This window comes from Thalia democratica, chromosome 4 (genome assembly GCF_965202585.1).
Source record: "Thalia democratica chromosome 4, ktThaDemo2.hap1.1, whole genome shotgun sequence".
NCBI lineage: Eukaryota > Metazoa > Chordata > Thaliacea > Salpida > Salpidae > Thalia > Thalia democratica.
Window position 1 is genome coordinate 58,143,282 of NC_139168.1, and position 24,556 is coordinate 58,167,837.

Consider the following 24,556-nt stretch of genomic DNA (forward strand, 5'->3'; position numbering starts at 1 on the left):
GATCAATAAATTAAATAGTTTGCATGAAGATATTATTTTCATTTTTAGGACAATGCTTGCCTTTTTTTTTCGATGTTTATCATTTTTTTGTTTGATGCTTATCATTTTTTTGTTTGATGCTTATCATTTTTGATTATGTTGATTGGGTTCAGATGACATTGGTCCAGTCTTAGTAGTAACTATTCTTATATTATGCAATACAGAATTTGTTCTAAAATTTCTGTTTAATGTAAAAGTTATATTATTAGTTAATCAAAGTTAGTGATTTAATCTATTCATTTTTTCCAGGAGTTTATTTTTCAATGAACATTGTTTTACAGCTATATTTTCAATAAAAGGTGCTTGTTTCTCAGTACTCTTTTGTATAGTTCTGTAAAAAATGTCATATTATGTGTCTAAACAAGCTCTCCATTGCAATTTTATTTATTAATTAAAAACTTTCAAGAACATTAGACTGTATTTTAGTTTTACTATAAATTGATTAATTAAAGGAGCCATTTAAAAGTTATTTTACTTTTAGTCAATTACAGTTTCAAATGTATAGCATATTTTTATCCAAGTGTTTTGCTAAAAGTATAAATTAGTTATTGATGGTTATAGCATAGTAATTTGCTAAATTATAGGTCTTTAAGTTTGAGGTAAGTTTTAGTGTACTTATTTATTTTTCTACTAAATTAGATTTTTGAAACTTAAGGTTTACTTATAAATTTTTAATATACTGTCTACTTCAGTTACTTCTTATCACATGCATCTCACACTATTTAATCTAATTTTTTCTAAAAATAGTTTTTATATTTGTTAAATTTATAAACAGTAAATTATTAAATTTCCTGTGAATTTATTATTAGTATTTTCTGACTAAAAGAACATTCCTATTACCTTAACCTGTTAATAATTAGAAAAAGTAATAGATATATTGTTAAGTATATAATAATTTTCATAAGTATTATTTTGATATTTAAATTCATAACATAATCTAATTAATAACAATAAACTTATCTATTTATAATTTGTAGCATTGAAGTAATTATAAAATAATTGTTTTGAAGAGTTTGTATTTAAAGCTATTTGTAAATGGTCAGAATGCTTCATGCTTACCAAAGAACTTGCATATACTCAGAAATCCATCAAAACATCCGAACTGTTGAATTATTTGTTAGGTTTTTTTTTACAATTTATATTTGTAAACTGAAATGTTAAGCTTAGCTTTTGATGCTCAAAAGCTTAGTAAAACCAGTTTTTGCTTAAAAACTTGCTCTAAATTTTATTAAATTTTTTATAATACTCTAGAGCAGCGATTCTTAACCTTTTTTTTTCATGTTTTACCCCTTTTTAAAAAGCTTTTAAGAAAATTAACCCTATTTGGAAGGAAATTACCAAATTAACCCCAATATTCAAAATAGTGTTTAATTTTAAGGAAAAAAAAATTGAACTTTAAGCTTACTAAGTATAAAAAATCGTAAAATATAAAGAGTTTATTTAACTTAAAAAAAAGAGTTAAAATACAAACTTTTAAATTAAAAAGATGATTAATAAAAATTAATTTTTATAAGTTGTAATAAAGAAATTTTACCCCTAAAAAAAGGGAATTTACCCCAGATTAAGAATTGCTGCTCTGGAGTCTAGATTATACTTATTAGTTTATGATTATTAAAAACTAGTTTTTATAGATCAAAAAAATTATGAGCACTAAAGTTTTAATGTGTGTAGTCTTTTACAAAAAAATTAAAATTATAAATAATTTGAATATAAATAGTTTTTTAAACGATTAAACTTTTGTGCTACTGAAAAAAAAATCTTGCTCTGATAGCTAACAAATTTTCAGATAGATGTATTTTTTTTAAAATATGTTTTATGTCTAAGAAGATAAAAACTTGTTTTATATAAATTTTTGAAATACAAATTCTATGATAAGTTTTTTAGAGGTCATGAGTGTCCTGAAAAACTGACAGTCCAAGAAAATCATATACTTATAAACTATAATAACACCAAGGAGAGCAAAATTTCTCTGCCTGTTAAAATTGATCCATCAACAGTCAATACTATACAACAACATAAAAATGAAGGTATTTTATTTGTACTTGCTAATTTAAACTTGAAATCTTCAAATAGTGTTTTAGTTATTTATTTGTTTTAATACGTAAGATAAACAATGTTGATTTAATCTTGTGTTTTGAATTTTTTAAGCTATTATGTAACAAGTTGTTAAGTTCAAATTTATTTATATAAACATCTATAAACTTGGTATAAAATATTAATGATAAGTAATGAAATTAAAAATTACTTTATTAAAAAAGGAGTAAACATGATTATTTTTTAAATCTAAAAAAAAAAAAAAATATTGGTTGATTAGTAAATTAATACACTGTTTTTGAAAAATATTTTATTTTGAACGATCAAATAATCATACAAATGTATGAAGGAGGTTTTTCTGGTTTTCTTTGAGTTTAAAAAACTACTCAAAATCTATCTCCTACATTTTTTAACCAATTTTCCTAAAATTTTCTGTAATTGTTCCTTGCAACGTGAGGGCTGTCACACACAGTATATATTCAAAGTTTAGAAAATCTCAGGATAACTCAGGATGCTATGAATTTGTTTTCTAAACTCAGGCTGACTAAGGATAGTTTTGTTTTTCAATATAAAACCCAGGATACTTTTTTAAAAATATTTAATTCTCAAGACACAGATTTAGTTGATCTTACTTCAAAATTTGTTATTTTACATAACAAATTTTGTTCCAGAATTTATTTTAAAACGCTCATTTAAATTTCTTTTAGCCATACAGCTAGCTCTTCATAATCATAGTTTTAAAAAAAGCATTGTGTTTGCACCAAAGACATAATTTTATTTAAGGATTTAAGAAAACTCAAGATGACTCAAGATAGTTTAAGGTCACTCATGATTTTTTTTTGTCCGAGAGAGTGGTAACCATGCAACATTTAAAATATTTGTTAGAAATTTATTTAAAAAAAAAATAAAAATTTATACAATAAGATATACAAGACAATTTAAATAAAAAACTTGATATATTTCGAGCAATTCTCATCAGCAGAGTACAAAGCTAACAAGAGATAAGATTTTAAAAATTTATATAGTAACCAAGTAATCATAAAGTAATCAAGAGATCAATAAAAGAGAAAAGCAAATGGTAACAATTAAAATCATTCAAGTTTACTTACGTTATAACTAATCTACAGTAAAAGTAAACATCAATATAATAAAAACAACACTTATAAAGTAGTATGAAATTAAAGAAACAACATGGTCAAAATATTTTTGCTTACATAAAATAGGTTTCCTTAACAAAATACAAAAAACTTTTGATTTATCAAATCAAAAACATTACTACAAGTTTTCATAATTTTAAATCTACTAGATTATAACTGTTTGCACATGTTGAAATATGAACCAAATGTTCTGCAATGGATGAACGTTTAGATGCATTTAAAACTTGACAGGTACATTATCTTTCTTATCTGTAGAGCAAAAATTGGCTACACTCTTTGGACCTGCTCTTTTATCCTTTTCCTTGGATGTGTTGTTGTCAATCCAATATAGCTTGCTTTACAACAGCAGCTGTATTGATAAATTACCATACTCTTATTTATGTTTGATATTGGATCCTTACCACTTTGTGTTAATAGTGGTTTAAAGGTGAAAACGATTCTAGGGTTTGCTGCATAAGAAGTATTTATTATCAATTGTCTAATTTTATTTTCTAACATTTCTGAGCTTTTAGTAATGACTGGAATTCTCAAAGTAACTACACATTTTTAGGTCTTAGCGTCTTAACTTTATCCAATTTTTTCAAATGTAAATGTTTTGAGATGAGATGTTTTGTTAAATAACTCTTTTGCATACCCGTTTTTGTTTAATAGTATCTTGATCTTTTTGATTACACTTAGTAGCAACCCTGGAGAAAAGTTTATGTGCACAATGAGGCAGAGTTCTGATTAGATTCACTTTTCTCTTTAAACTACAGTTGGATTGAAAATTCAAATAACAACCCTTGGGACCAACATTGGCTAATATATTTATTTGTTAAATTGAATTAAAAGTTATTCCTACTTTCAAAAATGATTTATTTTACCTCATGTATGTTGATGATTGTTTTGTGTTGTTCAAAAGCGATAAAATTATCAATGAACTTTTTAATATTTTGAGTGATGCTCATAACTCTGTCATGGAAAAAGAAAATGATAATGAACTTGCTAAGTTAGATGTACAAGTTAAACAAGAAGAGAATAGATTTTTAACATCGGTGTATAGAAAGAAAACTTTTACAGGTTTTTATTTGAAATTTCAATTCAACTGTAATTTAAAGAGAAAAATGAATCTTATCAGAACTCTGTGTCATCATGCACATAAAATTTGTTCTCCAGAGTTGCTACTAAGTAAAATCATACATATCAAGTTTCTAAAAAACAAAAACAGGTACCCACAAAAGTTATTTAACAAAACAATGCATTTACATTTGAAAAAATTGGATAAAATAAAGATATTAGGACCTAAAAATGTGTAGTTACTTAAAAAATTCCATTCATTAATAAAAGCTTAGAAATGTTAGAAAAAAAAAATTAGACGATTGATAAGAAATACTTATTATGCAGCAAATCCTAGAATCATTTTCACCTCTAAACCACTATTAACACCAAGTTGTTAGGATTCAATATCAAGCTTAAATAAAAGTGTGGTAATTTTACTAATACAGCTGCTGTTGTAAAGCAAGCTATATTGGATTGACAACAACACATCCAAGGAAAAGGATAAAAGAGCATGTCCCAAAGAGTGTAGAGAATATTTGCTTTTCAGATAAGAAAGATCATATATCTGTTAAGTTTTAAATGCATCTAAACGTTCATCCATTGCAAAACATTTGGTTCATACTTCAACATGTGCAAATAGTTATAATCTTTATAAATTTGAAATTATTAAAACCCTTCTTGGCCATTACATGTAAATTAAATGGTCTGTTTAATTTTTTGTTTACTAATTTGCTTCTTAGTACTAATATTAAGTATGTTTTTTTAACTGTCTAAGTATACATCTTTATTTTTTATAAAAAGTTTTTATAAAATATATATACAAGTAAAAAATTAAACAGGAATATCCATAAAGTTTAGTGCACACCCAAAGGCAAACTTAAATTCTCCTAAGTTGTCAGAATATCTAGGTCGTTACAAGACAATGGTTTGTTATCTAGAACGTGGCCCTACTCAATGTGGATGTAAAACTTGTGGTCTGACCCTTTTTAAACAAGAAGCGTTTGTGCATAAAATATTTATTTGAAGTCCTTTTTTGTTTTGTTTTGTTTGTATAATTGATTTTAAATGTATACGTTAAATAAATTATTAATTTTTTAAAGAAATCTCAACTAACCAAGTTTGCAACTAACTAAACACAAGGTTCTCTCTAATGTTAAAACATTGGAAAATTATTTTATACAGTTTTAGATGATACAGTAAATAGTCTTTTCTTTTTAATAAGTTTAAAGGATAGTTTCTTGTTCTTTAAAAGATAGTGGCATTTTTTTTTTGTTCAAGTGAGAAAATTTTTTTTTATTTTCATTTCCTAATAATTTTTCAATTTCAATTTCTACATTGTAATTAATTTTTTATATTAATTTTAAGTTTAATTTCTTATTTAAGCTTTTGTATAATTATTATCAAAAATGAAAGGTTAATCTTATAATTTCAAGTAAAGTTTTCAATTTAAACTTTGCTATATAAAGACTTCAAGAATGCTTTTATTGAAATATGTTTTTTAACAGAAAATTCACCAGAGTTTTACCATTACCAACCAAGGCATGGGTAGAACAGTTTAGCTCATGGACTTGCTGTGCTCATTCTGACCAAGCCTGTGATGGAAAAAAGCCCAGTGGATGTAAGTTGATTTTTTTACTTACTACTTAACTTGTTTTTTTTAAATTATTGTTTTTTAAGTTTTGGTGTTTATTTGGCTTCAAATATTTTTTTTCTTTGGAATTGCTTAAAACTATATTTTAGTGTCAACATTAGAGATAGTTATAAATAGTTTAACAAAGGTGACCAAAGTTGTTAGAAGAATGATAAATACTGGTTTGACTAAATAAATAGCTATGTCCAACTCTTAACTTGTGTTTAGTTAAACTTCTGTTAGAAATTAATTTGAATGTAAACTAGATTTGACCTGATTAAAACCAATAATATATGTGAATTGAAATGTAAAAATTATAATATAACTATATAAAGCAGAAGCAACAACTCACATACTTAAATACATACAAAGGTGATTCTTGTTAATATTAAAAAAAATACATTAGCATGATTTTGTAACAAATGTTGTATTGGTATAAAACAGCTTTTGACTAACTATGGCCCGAATACAAAAATATCAGGCTTTTAACATATTTTATAACTATATATTTACAAATATGCTCTTGATTTTATTTTGAATAATATTTTTATTGCATTTTTGCATTTAATCAGTACTTTTTATATTATAATTTTCAACATTTCCACGGCCCGCTACTTAACCCAGATGTTACTTAAAAATCGCTGCCGTGTTATAAGACATAGAGTTTTTTAGATAGTTTTCTTCATATAACTAAAATAAATTTACTGAAGTATGATTGTGATTATTCTTTAAATAGGTAAACCAAACAGTAAGTTACGGCCAAGAGAAGGTGATTGTCTTATTGGTGAAAATTACTTTGCTGTTCACGGAAAAAATATACTTGTTGATAATTTGAAGTTTAAAAAAAACAAATGTGTAAGTTTTTGGTTTTTGGTAAAATAAAATTTACGTATATTTTTGAAAACAAACTACTGCCTACTTTTAAAAACAAACTAAATGCTAACATCTTATAATTTTTAGCTTGAGAATAATTTGTGCAAAACAAACAAGTTTGCACTTAAAAAAAATATTTACTTACAAATGTGCTTTTAATCTTTTGTTCAGTAGTGCTTTTTATTTCAATCAATTGTTTTAGTTATTTAGCAGAGTTTTTTTTAAAGTTACAGAGGGCTGCAAAATATTTCCTAAGAAGTTTAACCCGTTTCTTTTCTAAAATCTCCAGCATTTTATTTGTAAAAAAAAAAAACCGCTGACCCCTGACTTAAATGGATATTTCAAAAATATATAACTCAATGTGAGTTTTATAAAGTTTTAAAAGCTGTTAGCTACTCTGATAGTTACTGTAAGTTGTGAATTATGTTGAAAAAATTTGAAAATATTTCAAATAACTTTGTTGCTCGTTGAAGTACAAAGAAAATTGTCACTTTAAGTCGCATAACTTTTGAAAAAAATTGTTCTTGTTTAAATTTATTACCACAGTTTTTTCTAGAGAAATAGGTCAGAAACGCATAATGTCATTTTTGCACAGAGGGTTACTTTTGCATGATTATTTTTTATTTTATATTTGTATTATAATGTTCCAAAATATAAGAACTAACTATGCGAAAATTTACTAAGCTTTAAGTGTGTTAAAAATTCAAGCTTAAATTTAAACTTTGAGTTTTAATTGTACTACAAGATGTTTTAAAATAGATCTAAACTTTTTACTACAAAGATAAAAGAAGATTTAAGAATTTTATACATCACTTTTACTTTGAAAGTTTCGAAGATATTTTGTATATTTTTAATATTTTATGATGTAAATTGTAAATAGTTATATTAACAGAGTAATATATATAAGCTGTAGCTTATTATTTTTTTAAATACGCTTGAAGTTACTGTAAACAGGGTTGCCACTTTACCTGAAAACTTGGAAAAACCTGGAATTTGACAATTAAGCTAAAAAAACCTGGAATTTGGAAATTTTGAAAAAAAAAAACCTAGAAAAACCTGGAATTTTAACTATTTTCACATGTACAGTATTAAAATTTCGATTTGAATCAAAAATTCAATCATATAAATAAAAATATTTTGTCATCATCAAAATTTTTATTATTAAAAAACATATTTAAAGTAGCTTTACAGTATCTTTTCAATGTTTTTATACTATTTAACACAGTTTCTTAACTTTAAACTAAAAGTAGACCCAAAAATGTGTACTTTTAAAAACCTGGAGGAAATTTGGAAATTTTCGAAAAAACAAGTGGCAACCCTGTGTAAATCTTAAATAAAAGGTGCAAAATATGTATACCAATATATAAAACTAAAATACACAAAATAAACTTTTGCTTGGAACAGTTTTTTCTGCGTTTAATACGCGTCTTCAGCCAAGTTTTATTCAATAAAAAGTAAACTTTTAAGTACAGCAATAAAATTATACAAAATTAGGTATTAGTTGATTTTAGAAAAATTAGTAAGAGAGTTTTTAGATAAATTGTTTTCGATAATGTATACAGCCAGTTTGTAATTCGTATGTTTTGTTTAGAGATTCAGATTTTTTAAATTTTAAAATTTTGATTTTTTCCGCATTGCACAATTTATATCCATTTTTTAAACTATATTTATTTTTCGTTAAAGTTGTTGTATTTCAATGTTTTTCGTGTTTGAAGCTGTACTTGTGTTTTGTGTAGTGATTCTTGAACGCTAGTCCAGTAGAGCCAACATAAAACTTGGCATTCTTGTTTTTTGCAGTCACACATTTGTCTCTTTTTGTCCTGCGTTTCTAACATCTTTCGATTGTGTGCCAATATAAGTTTTTTCATGTTTGGCATGCAGGAATAGGACACTTTTAATGTCTTCCTGCTAAAAACTTTACGATATGGATGGTATTCAGTAAAATTTTTGTCCACAATCTCTAGGAAGCATTTCCCAACCCGCGTTGCCACGCTTTTGTAGAATGGAGCATTGAAATATGAAATATTTCTATTCCTTCTTTTCTTGTTCTTACCCTTCTCGTTTTTGTGGCTATAGGCTAACTCGTGATCTTACCCACTTTCTCTTATAGCTTCCTGGTATTGTTGAGTTGATTACTTGAAAATGCTTTCACTGCTAGAAATCTTTTGGAGGCGGTTATTCACTGCGTTTAAGTTTTAAAATACAATTAATTTACTGTTCTGTTAAACAGAACAGATATTCAGTTTGTTTATTGTAACAATATCTTATCTCTGCAGAACCAAAACAAAACCGAAAAACAATAAAACATGCCATCTATGTTGCTTAGAAAAGTACGAAATCGAAAAAAACAAAAAAGATTTATCATTAAATAAAAGAAAAGAAAGGCAGCAACCCTGTCTCCATAATCAAAAGTGTATTTTAAAAGAACAAAAACCACTAACCAATAACAACAAATAGCAACAAAATAGAAACAAGAACAAACAAAGCAAAAAATAAGTTGACTTGTACATAAGTTGTTTTTAAAATAGGCTAACTAAAATTATTCAATTTTATTTGAAACGTCATAATGTGTTTTTTTTGTGTGATTCTTTAAAAATTTTGCTGTGTACTTTATTTCGTTCTGAAGATACGTGTTAAACGTTAAAACTTAGTAAAAGATACGAAAATTAGTTGTTTTTTTGTATTATAAATGTTATCTTATATATATATATATATATATAATTTATTGGAAAAGTACGATTTTAAAGATACTGGTACATATGTTTCATAAGACTAGACGCCTTAATCATCAGCCAGTTTAATTTAAAATTAAGAGCACTTTACTAAACATAGATGCAAAATTTATACACAAAAACAAAAATAGTAAGACGTAATATTGTGCATTACATAAATACAGTACAAAAATCGATCTACCATCTAACTAATCAAACAACTAAAATTAACAAAAAACAACAGTTAAATAAGTATAAAATAATTCAAAATTTATTGTATTTTAGAAAGAAAAGCCCTTTAAGTGGGCTCAGTAGAAGGTGTTCAAGTTTGAATAATAACCTTATTTTGTATATATATATATATCAATATACCATTTACCTTTGTTTCTATATTTAAAATCGTTGCTAACTTAATAAATATACTATTGAAAAATTACTTAAATTTATTTAAAATACATAACGCTTTAAATATGTTGATACAAAAGATGTTAAGTATCTCTTATTTCTAAATTCATGCCTCTAGCAACGTGTTCAAAAAAATGTTTAATTATAGATTATAAAATGTATATATAAACTATTACAATAGTAAATGAACTAAATTGACGCTCCGTGCACAAGTAACGTTGTGCAAAAAAGTTGCTGTGAGATTTTGACACCTACTTCTTCTTATAATAGTCTATAATATTTAGTACTTGACATGCATAAACTAGTTGGATGAGTTTATCTTAGTTCAGGTACGTTTTTAGCATTAGTATTTAACGCAACTAAGTTGCAATTCAAAGAACTGTTTTTGCGTGAATTTTATTATCTTTAATCACATAACGATGGGTCGACCGTCTGCCAACGCTCTCTCAAATTGTCTTGTTAAAATTTGAAAATATTGTATAGTAGAAGCTCTTTGTTGAAGAACAACAACGAAAAGTGTTTGACTATCAAATTTGCATCTTATTGACAATTTTTAAAAGAAAAAAGATTTCCACTAAGATAGTGTCAATTCAAAAAAATATTCGCATGTATACATTATACTAGCCACTATTGACTAGCATTGTCCTGATAGGCTTTTGCAGGTGTTACCCGCATTGGTTGCATATTAACCAGATTCGATCCTCAGGTTTATATCTACATATCGGTATCCTTTAAAGACCGGATCTATACAAAAAACTTCAGTTGTACCTCTGACCTTCAGACAGCAATAAGTGCGGTCCCTGGGAAATAAAACGGGATGGTATTGTTAATTTTGTTTTCAGGATTCAAATTTGATTGCGGCGTTGTAGAGCTCATTTTTTAATGCTAGTTAAATTAAGATATTTTTAAAGTAGTCTTGCATTTCCGGTTTATTGCTCTATTTAATGCTCGGTTTATTTAAATTATTTTGAGTTAACATGAATAAAATTTTAAAGTTTTATATGATAAGTTTTATCTGTTTACTTGTAAAAGTTTTACTACATTTAAAATATATATTTTGAATAACTATAAAGTTACAAAAATTTGATCTCTACAAACCTGCTCACTCTTAGTTTATCAATCTAGCAACCAGACAAGGAATGCACGCAGTACACAATCAAATGCTGCAGCTGCTTGTCAGTTTTGGGTGAATGTGAAATTGTAAATAGCGACCTAGACTCTGACACAAAGCATCTGAAGGCTGATTTCAAAATGTACAAGAATGCAGTAACAATTTGTTCTGCTGCTATAAAGTCAACTGCATCTAGTTCAACCGAAACTGTTGTACGGTTAGTTATAATTTTTTCAATTTCACTGTTTTTCTCCATTCTAGAAGTTTAAAAATACAGCTAAGTTTGACTTTATTAAACTTCTAATTTGATAGAAGTATGTTAAGTTTTACTTCTAAAGAGTGACTCTTCGTGAGTGCGATTGATTAGTTTATTTATGAACGTAAATGTAAAAAACAATAAAATAAACTAATGAACTACATAGTTCTAAAACTTTAATTGGAATAACTTTGGATTATTGCAAAAAAAAAGTTGAATGAGGTAAAACTATAAAAGTCTAAATAAGGGCTTTTCAAAGTGGACAATATTGCAATCTTGTAGGCGATTTTGACTATTAGGTCACAATAGTTTGTAAAGCTATGAAAAAGTAAGTAGGTAAATAATTTTTAAAGGGGAAATTATTATAATAAATATAAAAAAGTAGGCCAATTATTTTTTTAGTTTCTGTCAAGTGAGCGATTTTGAAAATGAGTAAGGGAAACCCTAGTCTAAATAGACGTAATTTGTAAATCAATGATAAGTATCAAGGTAGTTTTTAAGTTTATTTTATATAATTTTAACCATGTAATCTGGTTTTTGTTTTTAAAAGTATGATTAGTGATGACAATTGTTTCAGGCCAATTTTCTACAGTGAATTTTTCATGGAGCGTATTTTTGCACACCAACTTCAAAGTTCAACTGCCAGTATGTCTCATATGCTTGCCATTCAAGATTCTGCACAGACTTTCATGTTGCTGGTAAGTCCTTTTTTAAAAACTACATGATTAAAGTTTTTTTTTTGGTTTAAATGGAGTTATACCTATAGAGAGTTTTTTTTTTACTTTTGCTTTATACAAAGCTATTTGAGTATAGTCAATATTGTTTATGTTATAAAAGTTAATAAAAACAAGTTATACATAATCTTCCTTTATTGTACCAACATATGTTTCTGTGTGTTAACGGATCAAACACTTAAATTTATATTTTGAATAGTTAATTTAGAAGTTACTCATTAAAATAAAATCGGTAAATGTAATAATTTTTATATGACCTAATAAGTTATTCATATATTTTAGATAAAGTCTTTAAAATCTTTGAGTTTAGTTCTTATAAATTAGTTAGTTTTATTTATTTTCAATAACTTAATTTCAAGTTTTATATTAGTTTTAAATGCTCTCTTTAACTACCTTGCTACTTTAAATACAAAAAATTGATAATAAATTCAACAAGCATAAAGTTATTTAAATCTGTATCGTTCAAAATAAAAGCATAATTTGTATTAAAACTTTCTTTACACTATAAATTTCGAACTTGCTTGAAAAATTATTTTACCACATAAATAAAAACATATTTAATAAAGTGTTTCTTAACAGTAAGTTTTAGCTACCTCCATATTGTATTAAAATAAAAACACTAATACATTTTATACATTTTTTAATTATTTTTTTAATTTAGGTAAAAGTTTTGAATGACACAACAACTGTATATATGAGTTCGGACTCTACTTCTAAGCCATTTCGTTCTAAGTGTTGCATTGAAGCTGACTGCAAAATGTTGAAAAAATTAAGTTTAGAAGAAAAAAGTAAGAATTATTATTTTTGATAGAATATATTTATCATCCTTTTATACGAAAAACTAAGTCTATATGCAAAGTGTACTTAAAACATTTTCTCTTAGTACTTATTTATTTAGTAGAATTTTTTTGTTTCAAAGTATAAACACAGTTTATAAATTGCAGATGCAAGTGGTGATTGTACTACACCCAACACTAAGCTATCAACTTTGTCCTATCTGGGATGCACCAAAGCTGCTACTGTGGATAGATTGTTTTCATTTTCCCCACACCATTTTCACGTTGCGTTAGTTTAAGTTTTTTTATTGTGCGTTTTTTATAAAAATATACTTTTTTTATTAGTTATTGGGTACAAACAGTTGAAAACAGTTAAACTATTATTGTAAGTGTACAAAAACTTTAATTTTACTAAAACACGTTTTTTACACTATTTGTATTTAACAGGGTTGCCACTCGGTCAGGAAATCAGGAAAAGTCAGGAAAATTTTTAAAAATTGACAAAAGTCAGGAAAAGTCAGGAAAAAATGGAGGGTTTTGAAAAAAAAGTCAGGAAAAGTCAGGAAATTTGATAAAATCAAAAAAAATTCACTTTAAATTTACAAAATTCCTTGTTTTCCAAAGCCTTCAAAGGGTAAAAATTAATTAAAAGTCCTTTTAAGTCAGAAAAAAATTACAAAATTTTCCTAGAAATTTACAAAAATATTTATTTTTATTTCCAATGCCTTTACCTGGTATAAATTAGTAAAATATCCTTTATAAAACTGCAAAAACTTTCTATCAACTTATTAAACAAGTACCCTACTTGAACAAGCAGATTTTGTAAGCTTTTTAGTATTGATGATCTGTAGCAAGGACATTTCCATAGTGAAACAGTGATATATACACAAAAGTTTATCAAGCATAATTTTAGAATCAAAGTGATTTTGTTTAACTAATTGAGTTCTTTATAACTAAGCAGTTAGTTTAGTATTTTATGTAACAAGTTAATGTGTATACTTTACCTCTTTATAATTTTTTCAAAGTTATTTAAATTTATAAATTAAGTTATAAGAGAGGTATATGCCAAGATTAAATTTACTTATTATGTGTATTTTTTGTAGAGTAACTTAAGTTTTTAAAGTAAATAAGAGTATATTTATTTGTTACAAATTTTATACTAAATGATAAGAGGAAATATTTTATACAACAGATATATAGTTTATAGCGTAAGGTGTTTACATGATTTTATCTGTCAATTAATTGCTAATAACATTTTTTTTTCATTTAAACGGTTTATTGAGCAATGCTTTCAAAATTTAACTAATTTCCTTGTCAAAACAAAATAAATACTCACAAAAATTAATTAATCAAACAAAATAGGAGTAAACTAAAGAAGCAATCAATGTAAAACTAATCAGACTAATCATAAAAACTAAAATAGATAATTAGAACAAAAATGGACTATTTAAAAATGTTAAGTGTAATTCTAGATCCTTTATCAGGACCTAGTTGGTGGTTAAGTTTAGATAAATTTTTTAATCATAATAGCCTTTACTGCAAGTAAAACATTTCTATTTTTACAAAATTTAATTACCTCAAAACAATTAAAAATATCATTATGATTCTGACAGATTCTACATTGTTCTATATGTGAAAAAACTGCAATATTTGTAGGTTTTGTATGTTCTTTAATTCTGACGAACAGTTGTCGCTCCGTTTCTCCAATATATTGGGTATCCAGGTCACCTGGACATTGAAACTTATAAACGATGCAATTTCTGTAGAGTTTGTTGATCTTTTCTTCAATGAAAAATAGTTTACAACTTAAGATGTTCTGAAAGCTACATTGATATTAATCCCAATTGTTTCCAAATTTTTTGTTATATTTCTGCTCAATTTTTCTGAAACCTTTTTTATATAAGGAACTGTTAAATACCGTTGTTTAGGAATTTTTGGCTTATCTTCTAATTTTTGAAGTTTTTCTATTTCATTGTTTATGAAATTAATCGGATAACCGTTTCTCAAAAGAAGATTCTTTATTCTATTTTTTTCTAGGTTCTGTAGTTCTTCTGACACTAATCTTTTGTTTCTGATGAACAATTGTCTAATCAAGTTTTTCTTCCATGATTGCGGGGTACAAGAGTGAAAATTTAATAGAACATCTGTGTTTGATGGTTTCTTGTAAATTGAGGTAGTAAATCTGTTCTCTTCCAGCTTAACACTTATGTCAAAAAAAGGAAGTTTATTTGATATACTTGTTTCCATTGTGAAAACAAGATCTTGATGTAGAGTACTTAATTTTTGATTGAATTCATTTTCCATTTCTTCATTTAAGAAGATAGTAAAAATGTCGTCCACATATCTCGTGTACTTTTTAGGTTGAATTTCATTTAGAAGACCTGTTTCTAATTTTCTAACGAATCAATTGGCCAAAAGGGGGGCCAATGGCGATCCTATAGATAGTCCATCTGTTTGTTTGAATACTTGATTATTAAAACAGAAGATGCTCTGTGAGCAAGTTTTCAGTATGTTCTTGAATACCTTTTTTGTTATTTTTAATTTTGTGAATACTGAAAGCTTTTCTTTTGAGTATACATCGTTTGCTACCATGTTTATCGTTTCCTCTAATGGAACACATGTGTATAGACTTTTTATGTCAAAGTAAAATCAACTTTTCTAAATCAGTAAATTCTAAATCAGTATTTTCTAAATCAGTTTTCTAAATAGATTTATAAATAGATTTATGCAAATTTTATATTTTATTCGCGACCGGTTTCGGTGGCAAGAGATTGCGACCTTTTCAAGCAAAAAATAAAATATGAAACTGCATGTAACAATGTTAGTTAATTATACTGTTGTTTAAAAACTTATTCATGCGTGAAGAATATAAACAAAAACAAAAATGTTGCATATTCGAAAATTCATGCATATCAGAGTATATTTAGGTAAAATTGGTACTAGTTGTTAAAAAAAGATTGAATTAATATTAATATAATGAGTCAAATAAAAAAACTGAATCCAGAGCTTTTCTTAAAAAAAAATAATAATAAAATATTTATACCTTTTCTTAAAAAAAATAATAATAAAATGTTTATACCTTGAAATTTATCTAAATGAAATTAAATATTATCTAGAATTGTGGTTTTAAGCCAAAAGTCAACAAAACATTAATAAAACTCAAAGTCGCTGAAGGTTTTAAAATGTAATTTGTGCTAAGTTAACATAACAGTCAAAATTTAAACGGATTTGATAACTATGTAAAAGAAAAATTCTAAAAATTTATCTAAGTTGAATTAAGAACTGTTTAAAAACACTTTTTTTTTTTTTTTTTTTTTTTTTTTAATTGTTCACTTAGTTTAATAAAATACTACCCAAAATATATAGTTTACTTTTTTATGTCTTTTTTTTTACAGTTACTTAAGTATATTCTATTTTAATTGATTTTTAATTTAAGGATTTAATATTAAATAGTTTGGGTAGTATTTTATTAAACTAAGTGAACACTTATATAAGTAAAACTGATTTAGAAAAGTCAGGAAAATTTTGGTAAAAAGTCAGGAAAAGACAGGAAATTTTTCTCAGCTTGATGAGTGGCAACCATGATTTAATTTAATTTGTACTATAAGTAGGTTTATGGCATCAAAATCAAATCATACAGTTAACTATAATTTACTCTGTGCAACTCTGTTTTAAGTTCAAAAATAAATAATTTGTACTGTTTACAGGGTTGCCACAAAACCTGGAATTCTTGAAAAACCTTGAATGTGATAATAAAGGCTAAAATAACCTGGAATTTGAGAAATTTTGAAAAAATCCTAAAAAACCTTGGAATTTTGAACAAAAATCACTAAAAACCTAGAAAAATCTAGAATTTAAAAAGGTTTTACATGTTATATAATAATATAATATACTACATTTAAATATAATTTAATAAAATTTACTACATATTATATAGTATGAATTTTAGTTTCACACGAAAAATCTTTCATATAGATAAAAAAAGTTGTCATCATCAAAAGTTTATTTTATTAAAAAACAAATTTAAAGTAGCTGTACAGTATCTTTTTAATGTTGTTATGCTATTTAACACAGTTTATTATTTTAATCTTAACTTTAAATTAAAAATAGACCAAAAAACGTGTAATTTTTAAACCTGGAAGAAAATTCTCAAAAACCAGTGGCAACCCTGTATTTATAATTACAGTTTTTAAATTAATAGATTTGTATGTATTCGTTTATATTTTATGTCTATTGGTTAATAAGTGTAATCTAATATAATGTTGTTTTGTTTAAAAATATCTTGTTAATGGATTATAGTTTATATTTTTGTATTTTAAGGATACTACCGTTTTTAAATTTTTAGCTTTAAATATTTATAGATATGTCAAAAAAATGTTCATTGCTACTAGATTTATACTGTTTAAACATTAACATTTTCACATTTTTTATCTTTAAAACTTTACAGAAAAGAACATAGTGCAAAAGAAAGAATTTGTATGGAACCTCACAAAGAAAAAGTTTTGAAAGTTTTCTTTGCATGCACAACACCTAAAACAACGAATAAGTATGCACCTTGATATTTTTAGTAAAATTACTATCTTTTTTATTTTTTATTCATCATACTTAACTTATAATGAATTTATTCTTTCAAGAATTTATTTTACAAACTAAGTTTCGGTCAAAGTTCTAAAGTTCGGTTAAAGTTTTACAATAGTTTATAAAATAAATTCTTTAAAAATAAATTCATTATTTCTCCTCTAGTAGTTGAGATCTCTTTATTTGTTTTTATAAAACTAAAACATATAATATACTTACCTTATGCGTGAATTCCCAAGATTGTAGTTTTTCGTTTTGCTTATAGTTTTAGTTTTAAAAAAATAATCTAGTTAAAAACAGTTTTTAAGTATCGTAATCTGTCTAAAATTAAATATCAAAAAGATACCTTTTTCAATGATAATGTTTATATTAATATTTTACTTATGAAGTTTTATTGCTATGAATTCAGCATTTAAAAACTTTTTTTTTCAGATTCAAATGAAGTGTTTATAAAATTTAGTAAGATATAGTATAGTTAAGTTTATTTTAGATAATTATTTTAGATTCCAAGACAATAAAGTGCTGGAAGTATACAAACTTAAAAACATTAATTGTTTTAGATTTTCTAAAAACTTTTTATCAATTAGAAGCAGGGGCGTCGCGTAGGGTGGCACGCTTGATCTGTTGTTCCACATAGTCAAAAAAAAGTAGAAGGAAAAAGAAATTTTCCTTTAATTTCAGACTTTTCGCTTTGTTTCATTGAATTTAATGATAAATTTCATTATCTTTCTAATTTTTATATTTGACCTTCAAATACTAGTAAAATTAGAGCTGCATGCTCAATCTGTGTCAGCTGCATTTTAAACATATACAAACTTTTCATACAAAAAGTTGTTGAAAAGCTCAAATTTGGAGTTGTAATGAACTGCAGCGACAAGTGAATTAGAAAATTGGTTTTGAACATTTTACATTAAAAAATGTACTGAATGTAAACAAAGTGAATACACTAAATGTAAAGTTTACACTTTAAGTTGAATGTTGCAAGATTAAAACCAGTGGTCAACACATTTACAACAAAAATAAAACTATCAAAGCCAAAATTTATCAGAAGTTCTTAAAAAGCATTATTTTTAAAAATCCTAAAACTTGTGTACTTTATACTTTAAAGATGGCAATTAAAGTTCTCAACCTAAATACAAGGAGAATGATCAATTATAAATTTTAAATTTTATTAACAGTACAATGTTCCAATCGCTTGAATCTAGTCAAACGAGATCTTCAGTTGAATAAAATCTGTAAATTTTTTTTAAAGATAACATGTAGGAAGACATTAGGCTAAACTTGAAATAAAAGAAACATTAAAAATAAATTAAAACAAAAAACTGACTAAAATCTAAATAAAACTTATAGTTTAAAGTTACTAATATATGAAAATCATAATGTTATTAGGTTATTTTATTTTAAATTATTTTTATTTATTTGTTTGAGTTTTAGGATTATAAAATTATTAAGTAGCTTACATTTTTCAAAATTTAAAATAAACTAACCTAATAACATTATGATTTTCATATATTAGTAAATTTAAACTATTAAGTTTTATTTAGATTATATTTAGTTTTTTGTAATAATTTTTTTTTTAGTTTCTTTTATTTTGACAATGTCAATCTACAGCACCCCCTAACAAAAAGACCACGCTACGCCACTGATTAGGAGTACAAATTAATTACTTCTATTTTGCTTATAAGAATTTATGGTATTTTATGTAAGAATATACCAGGGTTCGTGCGCGTCAGGCTAAATCAGATTTTTTTGAAAAAAGTTGAAAAACGTCAAGCTAAATCAGTTTTTTCATTTAAAAATATGAGAATCTCAGTTTTTCTTAGTTCAAATGCTTGAAAATTTTTGTTAAAAAAAAGAGAAATCTTTTTAAGAACAAATTGAGATGTGAATTTTTTTCTAAATAAAGATTTGGTTATTAAAGACAAAATCAGTCAGTATTTGTAAAAATAAATTCCCCTTTGTTGAATCTCTAAAAAAAAATTAAGAATCTTTATTATTTTATTTTCAGTAGATTATAACGTCATAATTATGAAAATTCATAAAAAAAATACAGTTTAAACATTACAGTTTAGTTCAACAACTTAGCTGTTTGTTTGAATTTGTTCACATCAGCTATGTTTTTCAGAGCTTAGTTGGTTGAACTGTTTTAATTTCTAATTTAAAGGCTTTATACCAAATACATTTTAGATTAAAACTCTTAGCAGTTTATTCATATAGTTTACTGTTTGTTTAAAGTTATTAGAGATATTCACAACACTAAAACTTAGCTTTAATATATAAGTACAAAGTTTTGTGGGAGTACAAATTTTAGGTACAATTCATTTTTCTTTACAAGGACAAAATATTAAAGGTTTTTTTTTAATTAAAGTGTAAGCATTTTAAATCTGATATGACATCAACAATCAGTGTATTTATTTAGAGTTTAGGATTTTTAATTATGTATCAATTTTAAGTATTAGTCAAAATACTATAATAAACATTTTTACTTATTTTGATACTCGTGTAAGCGTTTCATTTAAAATTTTAATAAAACACAACAATGCAAGTCGTTTTATTATAATTTTTCTGGTTATAATGTTTTTACTTAGTGCTTAATTAAATTGAACAATTGTGTTTAGTAATATATATTAAATTTTTACACTAGTAACAGATTAGATATAACACTTATTTTAAAACTTATCACTGAATTTATTATGATATGGGTGTAGGGAGTCAATCACCTTATTCACAATTTAGTCTTATTTTATTGAGTTGTTACTAAGCTATGAGTTGCTTATTCAGACTTTTAAAGCTCAAAATATTTTTGAGATAAAGCTGGTTGAAGTCGGAGACTACAATAGTACTAATCGAAATCCCCCAATACCAAAAATGACTTCTAAAGGGCATTTTCTTTACTTTAAAAAAATATCAGGCTAAATTGATCTCAGTCAGGCTAAATGAAAAAAAAATGCGCGCACGATCCCTGATATACTTAAATATAGTTCCAAAAACCCTGATCATAGTTTATAAAACGTCAGACAATTTTTTATTAGGTTTTTTATATATAACAACTTTAAAACGAATAACAAATACTAGTTTATGAAGTAATAGACACAGTTAAACTTATTATATTTTCTCAGGTCTTACACGGATTTCCTATCAGGAGAGAATTCAGTCGTACTAACATACCCACTCAATATGGTGGTCGACATGGCAATGGTTCTGGCTGCCAACTCGCTCACCATGCCCGTTGCTAAGCGCAAGTCGCTCGACGCTGGTTTCTGCAGCAGCTTCCTGCGAACAAACTGATAAGTTTACCTCAGATTTTTGTTGAACACTTGAAGTATAACGTTGCTTTCGTCATTGAAAAATTTTACTGAAGAAAACTATTGTTTATACAAAAATAAAAATTTGTTAGAAAACTTTGTTCAAAACTTTGGTTTTTAAAAGCACACACTTTGAATAAGTAAATTTTTAAATAAAATTTTTTGATACTTTTAACTATTTATTTTTGCATATATAAGACAACCATTGCATTATAACTGTTGTTTATTTTTACAATAACTTAAACGAAACCTAGTTTTAATTCAAGATATACAAACGGTAATAACTACATAAGTTTTCATATAACATGTCTTTAAGTTTGCTTTAGTATTTTATTTGTGTTTTTTGATATTCTATAATTATAAGTAATTTTCCAATTCTTAAAAAAAAATTCGTTAGTTTTTGTACATAAACTACAGTTTTAAACAATTTAAATGTTTTATTTACAGAATATTCTTACTAGTTTTTTGTTTAATTAAAAAAGCTTAAGTTTTACAGCCACTTTTCCCAACCATATGGATTTTAGAAGTTTAAACAGATTTTTGTTTAGGATAAAAAAAAAGTAAATAATATTTGATATACTGTATATTATTATTTAATTTACTCTAAAATAATTTTGTTTTTGATTTTAGTAACCTTTGTTTTAAATTAGCCTTTATAAATTTTATGATGATTTTTTGTTATAGGTAATCTGAATAAAATTGAAAATATTAAAAACCTTTGTTGTGTATTGTGTAAGATTAACAGTTTTGCCGCAAAGTCAGAAAAAGTCAGGAAAAACGAAAAAAAGACAAAAGTCAGGAAAAAAAGGGCGGTTTTCGAAAAAAAAAGCGGAAATTTTATATAACTATACTCTCAATTAGAAAGTTTATTATCATTAAAAACTGCATTTTATTAATGTTACTTTCTATAGTGTATTGCTTTTGCAACTCATATTTTTCAGGTCTAATTGAGTTTTTTGAATAAATTAAAATAATTGAATCCAGCAAAAAAACTGTTGTTTTAACATATATAAATCAGGTAGCTGTCAAATTTCCACGAGCGTAAAAAATTGCAAGAGGGGACAAAATTGTACAAAAACACAAAATTGTACGAAGATAAAATTGCACGAAGATACTTTTGTACGGAGACATTTTGCACGGGTTAAATTTTATTATATGTTTTTTTAAGTTTTTAACTATCACTGCCACCCCTTACCCTCAGTTGGTAACTTTTTTTTTTTTAATAATAATTTTTTTTTTTATTTTTACTATCACTATCTTTATTTTTTTTCTATATATTTTTTACTCTCGTGCAAATTTAGCTTTGTGCAAATTTGGTTTTGTGTAATTTTGTTCTCGTGCAATTTAGACCCGTTCCCAGATAAAACAGATTGAAAACTTTACATAGTTTCCAGTCTTTAGTTATGTATTTTGGAATCGGTTTTAATAAAGAATTTGATTTTCAAAAGTCAGGATATTTTTTTCAGCTTGACCTGTGGCAACTCTGTACCAATCTATTTAAATAACATGCAGGGTTGTTTCACACTTAGTATACTAGGGATAACTCAGGTCAGTTTAAAGTTTTTGAAAATCTCAATATAACTTAGGCAAGTTTGAGCTTTTTTTAACTCAGGGTGACTTTTGCCAAGTTATTTTTTATAAATGCTCCGGATTGTTTCAATTTTTTTATAAATCTTAGCTCAGTTTTTTTTTTTGATCTTGAATGAAATTTATTTGTTTTAGCTTCTAGTTTTTGACAATTATAACCAGTTAGTTTTAGATAGTTTATTTAATTAATATAAAAATTATTGAAACTTTTTAAATGAGAATTTAAAAAACTCAATATGACTTAAGTCAGTTTAAAGTCACTCAAGGTAGTTTTTGACTTAAAGAATGGCAACTCTGCTTATGTTTTTAATATATTTCTATGAACTTTAAATAGTTTTTTAGCAAAAACTGATATTGAGTTTGATTGAAAACCTTATAGTTTATGAAATACTTATGAGACAAAACTATATTTTAATAGACTTTAATTTTTTATGAAACATAAATGCACCCTCCAGTTTTTTTTTCAGTTTGCTTCTTTTTTTTTGAAACAAGTGAAGTATAGTACTATTTTAAATGAAATAAAATTAAGGCCTATGAGAAGTAGTAATATTTTTTAGTTTTTCTTTTAAATTTCCTAACCTGTTTTTAAAACTCGAACTTTTCTTGAAGTTATACATAACAGGTTGCTATTATTTTGATTTGACCTTATGACAGACAACCATTATATTGATCATCACGTAATTTGAAAAACGTATTAAAATCTTGTGTAATATATTGCGATCTAGGCAAAATTTTAAACTAAAGTTTTGCTTAATCTTTGTTGGTCTGCATTCTTCTGTTGGGATTATAACCTATCGTGAAACGATTTGGCCTGTAAATTTAGTTACAATAGTGTAGCCTATTATTAATGAAACAAGTTGATACTTTTTTTCAGTTTAAAATTGTTAAACTATGTATGGCCCCTGGAAGTGTATTGTTTGAATTTGAATTTATATGTAGCTAATAAAGAAGTGTTTTTGAAATTCGGAAGTTTTCGAGCATTTGTACCAGTAAATCTCTACTTTTTGCGTACACATATCAAATGTTTAAAAATACCAGATGCTTATTTAGAATAAATTCATAATTTGATAAATTTTGTTAATTTTTTTTAGAAGTGCTGAAAATTTTAAATATTTGAACTAACAATTTACTGTTTAAAAAAAATAAACATAGACTTAGCTTAACACATAGATCCCATGGTAAAAGCACTAACTATCTGGTGTTTTGATGTAATTAATCTAGCTATTTCCATTTAATGTAAGGTTAATAAAAGTCTTGAAAAAATTCGTACTTTATAACAGTCGTTGTCAGTTAGTAATTTATTTTATAACAGTTTCAGTAAAGTTGGTATGCTACTTTTGCGACTTCTATAACTTTAGGATAAACTATTATTGATTTAAAATATTTCAGTTATGTAATTATTATAACCAAAGTTTCAAGACTTTTTTTTTCGACTACGGAGTATGAAAAGCATACTTAACACTCATGAGCTGCTGAAACGTTTGATATTATAAAATTGTTCAGGAACGTATTTTTTTATCAAATATAGTTTTTAACCATGGTGTAGAAAACTAGATTTTTCTTTATAGACTTAAAACACTTCTTAATTACAATTTTTCGTGGCTTTATAAGTTTCAAACTCTACAGTTACAGTTAAAAAACTAGTGCAGTATAAGCTTTTTTATAATACTTATTTACAATTTCATTTGCTTAGTAAACTGCTGTCTGTTTTATGCTTTTTTATTACACATTTGCTGTTTGTATCTTTTTTTGGATCAGGGTTTCCCAAAGTGGGCCAAGTGGCCCCTTTAGGGGCCGTGATAGAAATTTAGGTGGCCATGAGGTCATAATTTGAAAATTATGCTAAATATTCTGGAGTTGATGATGAAGAGCAAAAAAAATTCTTATGTGTTTTTTATGGTAGTTTTGAAACTTACACTAGATATTCTGGAGTTGATGATGAAGAGCATAATGGTAGTATTTTGATTAATCTTGTTGGAGGGGCCATAGCTTTTCAAATTTCTGTTTAGGGGGCCTTTTGAAAGAAAATTTAGGAAACCCTGTTTTAAAGTAAAACGTTTTTAAAACACTGTTGTCCATGAAGGATTTTTAATGCAATGAGCTTGATCAAGCGAATCTGATTAAGCTACCAACTCCTGTTTTGAACAAGTTGGTTTTGTTATTATTATCTTTTGTAACTTTTATGTACAACTATTTCTCATTATAACATTTGAACAGCTGTATTCTGATAAAAAACTAAATGAGCTTAGATTATAACTAAACTAAAAGTAAAGTATAGTAGATAATTTAGTTGAACAATGATCTCTAAACTTATCTGCACAC

General features: G+C 25.7%; 1 protein-coding gene across 2 annotated transcripts; it reads left to right on the top strand.

Annotated features, from left to right (window-relative positions):
- The first annotated feature begins 1,046 nt into the window (after positions 1 to 1,046).
- Positions 1,047 to 20,916, top strand: LOC145834596 (E3 ubiquitin-protein ligase E3D-like). 2 transcript variants are annotated; one of them, XM_082942067.1, is made up of 11 exons: positions 1,047 to 1,160; positions 1,924 to 2,066; positions 5,108 to 5,267; positions 5,774 to 5,886; positions 6,635 to 6,753; positions 11,013 to 11,215; positions 11,847 to 11,952; positions 12,650 to 12,776; positions 12,933 to 13,053; positions 17,212 to 17,310; positions 20,462 to 20,916. In XM_082942067.1, exons 1-11 carry the CDS (start codon positions 1,075 to 1,077, stop codon positions 20,628 to 20,630), a joined length of 1,446 nt encoding a protein of 481 aa, XP_082798193.1. In that variant the 5' UTR covers positions 1,047 to 1,074; the 3' UTR covers positions 20,631 to 20,916. The 2 variants fall into 2 exon arrangements, with proteins under 2 accessions (XP_082798193.1, XP_082798192.1); XM_082942066.1 differs by having other exon boundaries at positions 11,832 to 11,952; positions 20,462 to 20,915.
- Positions 20,917 to 24,556: the final 3,640 nt, after the last annotated feature.